General features: G+C 39.5%; 3 gene segments (V, D, J or C); 2 read left to right on the forward strand and 1 right to left on the reverse strand.

The window, feature by feature from the left end:
• Window positions 1-1,238: 1,238 nt before the first annotated feature.
• LOC114567904 (Ig kappa chain V region 2717-like) lies at window positions 1,239-1,742 on the forward strand. The segment is given in 2 exon segments: window positions 1,239-1,290; window positions 1,398-1,742. Coding segments are annotated over 2 exon segments (375 nt in total).
• Window positions 1,743-4,185: 2,443 nt separating this feature from the next.
• LOC114567733 (Ig kappa-b4 chain C region-like) lies at window positions 4,186-5,497 on the reverse strand. The segment is given in 2 exon segments: window positions 4,186-4,734; window positions 5,410-5,497. A coding segment is annotated over 1 exon segment (261 nt).
• Window positions 5,498-8,284: 2,787 nt separating this feature from the next.
• Window positions 8,285-10,954, forward strand: part of LOC114568581 (Ig kappa chain V region 2717-like) — a 4,745-nt gene continuing 2,075 nt past the window's right edge. The window contains 1 exon segment of the V gene segment in view: window positions 8,285-8,387. Within this exon segment, the coding sequence occupies window positions 8,285-8,387 (103 nt within the window).

A 10,954-nucleotide genomic window follows, 5' to 3' on the forward strand; every position in this document is an offset into this window, starting at 1 on the left:
TTGTCAATGTATTTTTTTATGTGTGAGTGCGCACACATAAGGCATAGTGCATGTGTTACGTTGCACATTATGGCAAAGGGCAGGGGACACGCAGCTCGTCATACGTTTCCACAACGTGTATGCGCCAATAAAGGAAAATAGAAATACATGAATACATTTAGAGTTAAAAAGCAATAATTGCATGAAAACAGGTTGATGACGAGTCTCAAAGCAACTCTGAAGTCTTTTGGGTCGAGTCGCAAGTCAAGTTTGAAGTCACTGTTTGTGCGACTTAAGTGCGACTCGAGTCTGAGTCTCAGACTTGAGTCCCCATCTCTGAGACATGACATCACATGTTATACCAAGAATTAATTAAAGACCTTCTGACAAAGATTGACAAAGGCCATTAATCATCTGAAACTGAATTAATAAACATTAAAGTTCAAGACGGCAACATGACTTTTATGAACCTGTTTGAAGTCATTTTAATGAATATTCTCATCCTCTCTCTTCCCTTTAGATTTGAAGGAGCTGAATATGTTAAGCTGCATAAAAGAGACAGTGTGGAGAAAAAAGTTAAACAATGTTGAAGTTTATTGGTCTCGAGGAACTTTTAGCTTTGTGTTTAAATCCAGAATGTTTGTTGCAGTTGGTTGTAATGACTTGTTCCTCTGTGTCCCACATTGTTCATGTTTGTCAGGGCTTGTTTGAGGGAAACAGATGTTCTGCATTAGGGCTGATTACTGAAATGTCTACATACTCAAACAAGTGTTCTCTCATTCTCTGTCAACCCTGAAATGATTTTACATCAATAAAACAAGTGCACAGATCCTTGTTGGTAGAATCTGTCATTTTGCATTTTAATTTCTACATTTCACACCAGTAATTGTGTGTATGGATCTCAAATGAGAACACAAATGCACATTGGCTGTGTGATGAAGACTATGCAGTTTAATAGGTTTTAGTAATTCAACGGAATCAACTTCACCCAAATTGCCAATGTAAACCAATCCAATTTCTCAATTTCTTTATGCATTATATCATGAATAATTTATAAAGTCAGTGTTCTCAGCACTGAAGAGGAAACCCCCTGTCCCTGTTGGAGTCAGTCAGAGCATTTCCATAGAGAGCCACTTTGCATCAGCAGCACCATGCTCCAGTGCTCTGGGAGAGTTTATAGTCCTGAGAGTTGAACACTGGATGACTGACAGCTGTCCTTCATGACAACAGAAGACACAGAAATCCTCCTCATCAAAAACATGACTTTGATCTCCGTCCTCATCTGGACTCTCCTCTGCTGCTGCTTCACAGGTAAAGTCCAGAGAATCAAACTCCTCTCCTCTATCAACATCCGTCCCTCTGAAATGAAGCCGACTAAACCGTGACGCTGCTTTATGTTTTTGTCTCTGTATCCTCAGAGTCCAGAGGCCAGGTCACAGTGACTCAGCCTGGAGCAGTGAGCTCTGCTCTGGGAGGCTCCGTCTCCATCAGCTGTAGGACCAGTCAGAATGTTTATAATGGGAACTATCTACACTGGTACCAACAGAGAGATGGAGAAACTCCTAAACTGCTAATCTACTGGTCAACATCTCGACAATCAGGGATTCCAGATCGTTTTACAGGCAGTGGATCAAACTCTGACTTCACTCTGACCATCAGTGGAGTCCAGACTGAAGATGCAGCAGTTTACTACTGTCAGAGTCTTCACTATCCCAACAGTCAGTGGGTGTTCACACAGTGAAAAAGCGTCGTACAAAAACCTCCCTCAGTCAGACTGAACAGAAACTGAACTGACTGCTGCAGCTGGAAGCTACTGCAGAGACTGATACACTTCACTGAGGACACACACACACACACACACACACACACACACACACACACACACACACACACACACACACAATAAATTATCAAGAGTTTGTAAAAATAGTCCCATTACAGTTACCAAAATAACATGTTTCATTATTAGTTTTATTGTGGACACAGACCTGTCTGAGTTTTTTAATTATTATTTTTTTCATCCTGTATTTATCCAGGCAAGTCATTTAAAACACATATACATTTACAATGTCAGCTTTGCAAAAGGCAAAGCCTCTTAAGGGAGGGTGTAAGGGCTAATAGAGAAATGTCAATTCCATTGTCATATTGTCAGTTAAAGAGATGACAGCAAACATCCAAACATTTCCAACACCTCCACTACTTCCACCCAATCACAGCAAGCAGAACAGAAATGACATACAGTCTAGCACACAAGCATGGTGTCAAACGACGACAGAACACGAGCAACAAACACAAGCACTAATTCAACATGCAGAGCTAAACAGCAGCAGCAAGACAACAACAATCAGCATGGGGCAACAGTAAACAGCAGACAGATAATGGGGAGGGAATGCTTGTGGTTCCCAAAACAGCCGCATGTATCAGAGAGAAGGTCCATAACAGAGTTGTTAAAAGCTGACATGAAGATACAAGTTTTCAGCTTTAGTGGTTTTTTGCAGATAGTTCCAGTCTTTGGCTGCAGCAGACTGTAATGACGACAGAGAGAAGACAGTATTTGTTTTGGGAACTTTGAACAGAATATGATGAGAAGAACGTGTGTCGACTTCTATCGCTAATGAAACAAACAGTGGTGGACTCTTAAGACTCTTTTCACATTGTGATGAACAAAGTTTTACTAGAAACATAAATGCCAAAAAAGTTCCTATCAGAACAGTTAATGTGATATGAAGTTATGCACTGAGGAGATCAGATTACCACAAGATCTAAAACCACTTCTGTATCAAAGAGCACAGCACAGCAGGTCATTCCCATCTACCTGTTACCTGCTTTAGATCAGACACATTAGATGACAGTGGTGACCATTATTGTTGGGAGAAAAACCCAAAGAATCTGTTGACTTTCTCTCACATTGACTTTGTCAAGGAGAGCAGTAACAGTGGTGCTGACCAGAGTTTGACTTTCATCCTTTCCCACCAGCTCCATACCTGCTGTAGGACACCACAGCTAAACCCTGTCAGGCTGCACCGAGCAGATGGGACCTGCATTACATCATCTCATCACTTCTTTCTAAAAGAATCAGCTCATGGAAATGCTACAGAGAAAAACTCTTGATTTATAATGCTCAGTCCCGTCAGTCTGGAGTTTCAGATCGTTTCAGTGGGACTCAGTCTGAACTGACTTCACTCTGACCATCAGTGGAGTTCAGACTGAAGATGCAGGAGATTATTACTGTCAGCAGGATTACAGCACCCGTTCACACAGTGATACAACGTCGTACAAAAACCTCCTCAGCTGGAGAGGAACTGATCTGAATGAACGGCTGCATAAACCTAAAGAAACACAGACACTTTAGAAGTTTGACTGACACTGAAGTCTATATAACAGAAAAATGTCAGGAAATACTGATCATACTATAGTAAGCTATAATAGTAGTCTTGTTGAAAAAGTGTACTTAACATTGTATTTAAAATCAGAACAAACGACATCTGAAAAGAAGATAAGTTACTAAAGCTAACACCAGTTTGTTTAGGTGTGAAATCAAATATTTATTTCTATTTCAGTGTTTAAGTACAATTCGAAATTTATTTAATTCATATTCAAGTCAGTTTATTTTCCAACCCACCTTAAGACATGAAATGTTTTAATGAACTTGTGTTGATAGTGAAATGCATATATAATGTGATATTTTGAGATCACACAGCTGATAATATTTTTTATAATATGATATGCTGATGATATCCTAATTTATAATTCAATTGCAATTATTTCTTCTCAGTCTCTGAAGTTTACCCAGATTCATTATATTCTATAGACACATCTAAAAACAATTCAAAATAGTAAACACTTCATTTATGAGAGAAATAGTATATTTGAATTTCATAAATATATTGAAATAATCAGATTTTCTACAAAAACTAATTTAAAATTACTCCAGTGAAGCAGTTTCTGAAGTCACATGAGCTTTAAAGAACTCGGAATAAATGATGGATTCACTTCTATCTTGTCTGGGTCACGTAAATGATTATCTGATTAGTTTTGTGTTTTCAAAATATATTAAACATGCTATTAAATTACCTTATAGTTTCTTTCTCTAGAAATGTCTAGGAAGTTTTACATTAAACTCAGTTGAGTTTAATTTCTAGATTTATGGAACTATTAAGACGATTGGAAAGTTTCTTTTACAATAACAGACATGGAAACAACCGATTCGATGAAGAGTACTTTATTGTGTTAAAATAATCAAAATTAAAACATGCAACACACTTTATCAATGAAACATGTAATTAGACAGTGAGTGAGGGAAAGACATAAACAGAGAGAGAGAGAGAGAGAGAGAGAGAGAGAGAGAGAGAGAGAGAGTAGCAGAGAGCAGACTGAGATCAGTATCAGAGTGAAACCAGTAGCAGAGTCCCAGTGAGTCAGGTCAGGACTGGGAACACTGGTCTCTCCTCAGTGTCTCTGAGAGTGGAGTCTGGGAGCCCTGGGTGGCCTCACAGGTCACAGAGCCCACCTTCTCCCACTGGTCTTTAGGGAGCCTCAGGGTGCTGCTCCAGCTGTATTTGCCGTCCTTCCCCAGCACCCCGGGGCTCCTGCTCTCCTCCCAGCTGCTGCTGCTGCTGCTGCTGCCGTCCACCTTCCAGGCCAGACTCCAGTCTGAGGGGAAGCCCTTGTTGGCCAGGCACATGAGCGTGGCCTTCCCCTTCAGCAGCTCCTCACTGGAGGGGGGCAGCACCGTCAGGGTGGGACGGACATCACCTAGGAGACACCAATCAGCTTAGAGGACAGGGACCACACAGCTGTCAATCAACCAGCAGACACTTGGACACCTTGACTGTGTGAGAGTTGGTTTTCTCCTTTAAGGAGTTTCTGTCAGATGGTTTTTCTGCTCCACCAGTCACTCACTCACACATTGTTTCACTTCCCTTTAAGAAGCCTCTCATGTAAATCAGCACAGAGAGAATCATCTACACAATGAGCTGATATATATCAAACTATACACTGGAAATAAAATGTCAAATCTTTCACAAATTCTTAAACCATAACCATACATTAATTAAGAGTATTTAGTGGAAACAAACAAATACAAATAATCAACTGAAAACAATGAAATGTTCTTATCATGTCATTATTTAGCAAACTGTTCAAAAGATTTCAAACAAAATTTGCAACAATATGACATATTCATAGTGTAACATTAAAGACTAACCTTAAACATTTTAAGTAGAATATAAGTTTTGTGTTCATCATCAAGTTATTTAAATTGACAGAAATATTTATTGATGCTGCTCTGAGTTAGTCTCCATGATAAAGGAGGATGAATAAAAATATGAATACATTTCAATCTATAAAACATTTATCTGCCCATTCAAAAATGTAATTTAAAACATTACTTCACAATAATGTATTAGCTATTGTTGTGCAGGAACTTACTTCCAACATTCAGTCTGGTTCCTCCACCGAACGTGTACCACAGTGATACAAAGTCATTGAGCCGCCGTACAAAAACCTCTCACTGTAGAGAGACACGGCTCTCTGACTTTGACACAAACAAACTCACCAAAACACATTCACAGTTTACACATTATATGTTAGAACTGGGTGAAAATTTTTAAAACTAATGCTCAAACTATGAAAATGTATTTAATCTTTACTTGAAATGAAATTTTAAACATCCACTAACAATATCAATTTCTCTTTCAGTGAACAATTCCCCAATAAATCTGGCCCAAATCTAGATAATTATCAATGTTTATTTTTAACATGTTTAACATGTTTATTGTAAATGATGAATGAAAAAATAATCTGTCACACAGTGATTTGATTGATTTGTGTTGTAGTGAATCAGTGGTTCTGGGAGGGGGTTGGCCAGTGTCCCCATAATATTAAGCCTCGACCCCCTCTGGCCCCGCTAGTTTTGGCAAATATGTTTGTATATTTTTAAACCCACCTTTATCCTCAAAGAGGGGATATTATTCATGCACATCGATAAACAAAATGTAAGTTAACACTGAATCTTGTGTTGTGTTTATTGTTGTATGAGTATCGTTAGTCTTTTGTAGAAGCAAACCTATGGAGGGAAGGTGGTTTGTAACACTTGTGCTTAATATATTTGGTACCACTAAAATAGTCTAATAATGGACTCAAACCAAAGACTCATACAATGAGCAGTGACACATTGCTAATCAATACTCTGATAAAGTGATTGATCCATTGATGAACAGCATCATCAGAGTAATCCAAGTCCCTGTTGGAGTCAGTCAGAGCATTTCCATAGAGAGCCACTTTGCATCAGCAGCACCATGCTCCAGTGCTCTGGGAGAGTTTATAGTCCTGAGAGTTGAACACTGGATGACTGACAGCTGTCCTTCATGACAACAGAAGACACAGAAATCCTCCTCATCAAAAACATGACTTTGATCTCCGTCCTCATCTGGACTCTCCTCTGCTGCTGCTTCACAGGTAAAGTCCAGAGAATCAAACTCCTCTCCTCTATCAACATCCGTCCCTCTGAAATGAAGCCGACTAAACCGTGACGCTGCTTCATGTTTTTGTCTCTGTATCCTCAGAGTCCAGAGGCCAGGTCACAGTGACTCAGCCTGGAGCAGTGAGCTCTGCTCTGGGAGGCTCCGTCTCCATCAGCTGTAGGACCAGTCGGAGGGTTTATACTTGGAGCGGCGCCCACTATTTAGCCTGGTACCAACAGAGAGATGGCGAAAGTCCTAAACTGCTCATTTACGATGCTACTAAGCGACAATCAGGGATTCCAGATCGTTTTACAGGCAGTGGATCAAACTCTGACTTCACTCTGACCATCAGTGGAGTCCAGACTGAAGATGCAGCAGTTTACTACTGTCATAGTGTTCATGAAATCAACAGTCGGGGTGTGTACACACAGTGAAAAAGCGTCGTACAAAAACCTCCCTCAGTCAGACTGAACAGAAACTGAACTGACTGCTGCAGCTGGAAGATACTGCAGAGACTGATACACTTCACTGAGGACACACACACACACACACACACACACACACACACACACACACACACACACACACACACTATGTATACATCAATAATCTTTAAAGCACATAGACTTACACATAACCGTTCCGTATCTTCACCACCCATTACAATATTCATTGAATGAAGAGAAAAGCATTAGCAACAAAAATACAACCACTGGAACAGAATAGTTCCTAAAGAGATTCAGACTGTTAAGACCCAATAACACTATCCTACTACTGGAGCACAAGAGACACTCAGGAAACCTCGAATTCAAACTGGTTTCAGTTTGATAAAATTCTATCAAGATTATATAAGATTATTGTTGAAGTTAGTACCTGGATTTCATGACAGAGATCTTTCTCTAGTATAACAACCCTAAATATATATTTCAGAGTAATTTAATTCTTACCTGCAAGTTAATCTATCTGCTTTGTGCAGAACGAGTTGAAAATAGACATTTACATTATATATCCTCTAATATTGGATGTCTAACATTTGACATTGTTGTTTCTCATTTCCACATCACACAGTAAGGGATTATGGGTAGATTTCTAGTAATTCATGGCACTCAACAATAAAGTGCAAATGAATGCTTTCTTTTTGTATGTAGTGTATTTGCAGCACATTCCCCCCCACTCCCTGAATGTAAGACATTAGTTACTACAAAATTATTTGTTAAAAAACTGTTTATTTTATAGTTGTGCTTGTAAAATCCAACCTTACGACAGGAAAGAAACAACTGATACAAGCTATCTTGTAGAAGTACAATTAACCACAGTTAGTTTGAACGTTTTAAAACGGTGTTTATTTCAAATGATGTCAATACAAATACAACACCGTGCCCATTTGAATTTAAATCCAGAAACTAAAGAACTAAAAGAAGTAAACAGAGTTCTTCCTTTTCAGGAGCGTTTGCTGTCTGAGCTCCACGTTGGCGTTGACCTCTGGTGAGGAGACTCTTGGAGCGACTGCCTGGATGTTTGCTGGATGGAGTCACTGCTGGAACACCGCTGGATACTAAACGCCTCAGAGATATGGAGGTTTTAGGGTGGGGAGAGGGGGCTGAGTTGCGGTCCATGGCCTCTGTCGTTCCCTCCAGCCTCCTGCTGATGGACCACAGCAGTGAATGTGTTCCACTCTCCATCTGACGGAGGCCCCTCTCAAAGCTCAGCAGCATCTCCACACATTGTGACTGCAGCTTGAACAGAACCAGGCACTTTAAATGTCCGAGCAGCCCTGATTATCCAACCTTGTATCCCTGTCCCTGTGTGTGGTATGTGAGGACTTGGTAGTATATAGGGACATGGTGGTATATGGGGATGTTGTGGTATGTGAGGATATGGTGGGATGTGAGGACTCAGTGGTATATGGGGACGGGATGGTATTAACATCCTTCTCAAAACCAAGTACATTTTTGACACCTGTCATCCCAGCTGAGTGGCTGAATTGTCTTTACAAAGCACTGAAACATTTTCATGAAAAATAAAATGCATTTAAACCTGCCCCCCCCTTAAGAGTGTTCATATGTTTGTCAATGTCAGACATTTCTGGCCTTAACCTTTCTTTTGCATATTTCCACACTAAATAAAATACTAGTATAATTAATAAGTCCAAGCTATTGAAGAGGTCCAAGTTAGTGCAGTAAAAACATCCTTTTAATGGATCAATGCCATCATTGTCCCAAACATGGATTGCTTTTAATGGTGGTGTACTGCTTTTAAGCAGGGACTTGTAGGGTTAACTTTAATAATTCAATGATGGGATGGGGATATCAGTGAAGTTAGTATTGTGTGATGGGCGTGAGTGGACAATATACGCATGTGAGGGTGTTGTAGAGGTTGATAGGAGCAGAGTAGAGAACTAAAGCAGACGGGAGAGGAGCAAAGCTGCAGCAGAGTGGAGAGTCAGCCAGAGAGAGGGCTGCACTGCATCCAGACTTAAATAACCTCCTGCTACTGGGAACATCCTCAGCTGTTCCCAGTTGCTCTAACCATCACCTGCAGAGAGAGCACAGACAGCTGAATCACACAGCTAACTCAAGATGACACCATCCATTCATATCACATTACAATCTCATGTTCATTCTTGACTTTGGAAACAGCAAAACTATCTCTTCACAACATCCATCCAGTAGCTGTTGTTGAGCTTTTAATCATATCACATACTTTTCCTCAGCAGATGTTATTAAAATGTGGATTTTCAAATTCCCATTCCTCTCAGCATTTGTGAGACTTCTTGTCCACGTTGGCTTAGCAGTTAAAATATTCCATGAGAACTGGGTGATCTCCGTCTGCTGAGGAAGATCATGGGATTGGATCCAAAGATCTGAGACAAGACAAGACAGAGTAAAAATTCGGCAGATTCCGAGACGAGTGACTTCAAAGAGTGGTCTTGAGACCAAGACTGATATTGAGAACTACAACACTGGCCACAGCCTTCTATAAAGACTCATCACTGTTTCACTTGGTGAAATCTTCACATTAGAAACATGACAAACCTACATTAATATTAATATCACTAATCATTATCAAAAAAAAGACCATATTACCAAACTGGAAGGACAGAACAAAACTGTCCACAAGTCACTGGATCAGTTTACTACCAGACTTTTCAATATCCTCTCCATGTGAATATGTAAATACAGTGGCAAGAAAAAGTATGTGAACCTTTTGGAATTTCATGTTTTTCTGAATAAATTGGTCATAAAATGTGATCTGATCTTCTTTTCAATCAAGGGGATTGACAAACAATGTGTTTAAAATAAACAAATTCTGATCTTTCATGTCTTTATTGAACACTCATCTTGGTGTCATTTTGATTGGGCACCCACTTCTTGGTAGAGTAGCAATAGTCCCAAAGTGTCTCCATTTGTAGATTGTTTGCCTAACTGTAGACAGATGAATTTCTAAAATCTTTGAAATAACTTTGTAACCCTTGCCAGCGTCATGTAAATCAACAATTCTTGATCATAGATTTTCTGAAAGCTCTTTTTGGCGAGTCACATAAGTGTGTTCTTCTTGTACAGCAAAAACTCCAAAAGTTTGAGGGCTTTTAATAAGTCAAAGTAGCTGTAGTCCACACCTCCAAACTCATTATCTTAACGAGACTCCACGTGTGCTAAAACCTGACTCCAATTAGATTTTTTGAGGTCATTAACTCAAGGGTTCACGTACTTTTTGCACAAGCACGATGCAGTTTTTTTAGTTGTTCTCAATAAAGACATGGGAGATCAAAAAACTTTTGCGTTATTATTTTAGACAAATTATATTTGCCAATACCCTTGACTTACATGAAGATCAGATCACATTTTATGAAAAATTTATTCAGAAAACCATTAAATTCCAAAAGCTTCACGTACTTTTTCTTGCCACTGTATGTAGGTCCATGCTGTCAGCACTGAGGGGGAAACAGCATGACATGTTGAGGACAGCTACAGTTCACTGACTCTGTGTGTTTGCATATGTGTCCTGCCTCTCTGCTCCCAGCCGTTAAGAGGCCAGTGTTGATCATTTAGAACATACAGAGTATACAAAATACAATATAAAATAGTGGAAATGGACAGGTGGCAGTAAATAAGTCTATTAAAAAATACAAGACAGCAAATATAAAAAAAATTGCAAAATAAATGCAGTTATTCTGTGTTCAATGCCTGTATGGCATAGGGAATAAAAGACTTCTTTTATATTCCAGCTGGTCCTGGGAAGCCTAAATCGAACATTTTGAAAGATTTGTCAAGAAGTCAAAGTGTTATTGAAATATTCCTAATCAATACTCTGATAAAGTGATTGATCCATTGATGAACAGCATCATCAGAGTAATCCAAGTCCCTGTTGGAGTCAGTCAGAGCATTTCCATAGAGAGCCACTTTGCATCAGCAGCACCATGCTCCAGTGCTCTGGGAGAGTTTATAGTCCTGAGAGTTGAACACTGGATGACTGACAGCTGTCCTTCATGACAACAGAAGACACAGAAA

This window comes from Perca flavescens, chromosome 14, assembly GCF_004354835.1.
Source record: "Perca flavescens isolate YP-PL-M2 chromosome 14, PFLA_1.0, whole genome shotgun sequence".
NCBI classification, from domain to species: domain Eukaryota; kingdom Metazoa; phylum Chordata; class Actinopteri; order Perciformes; family Percidae; genus Perca; species Perca flavescens.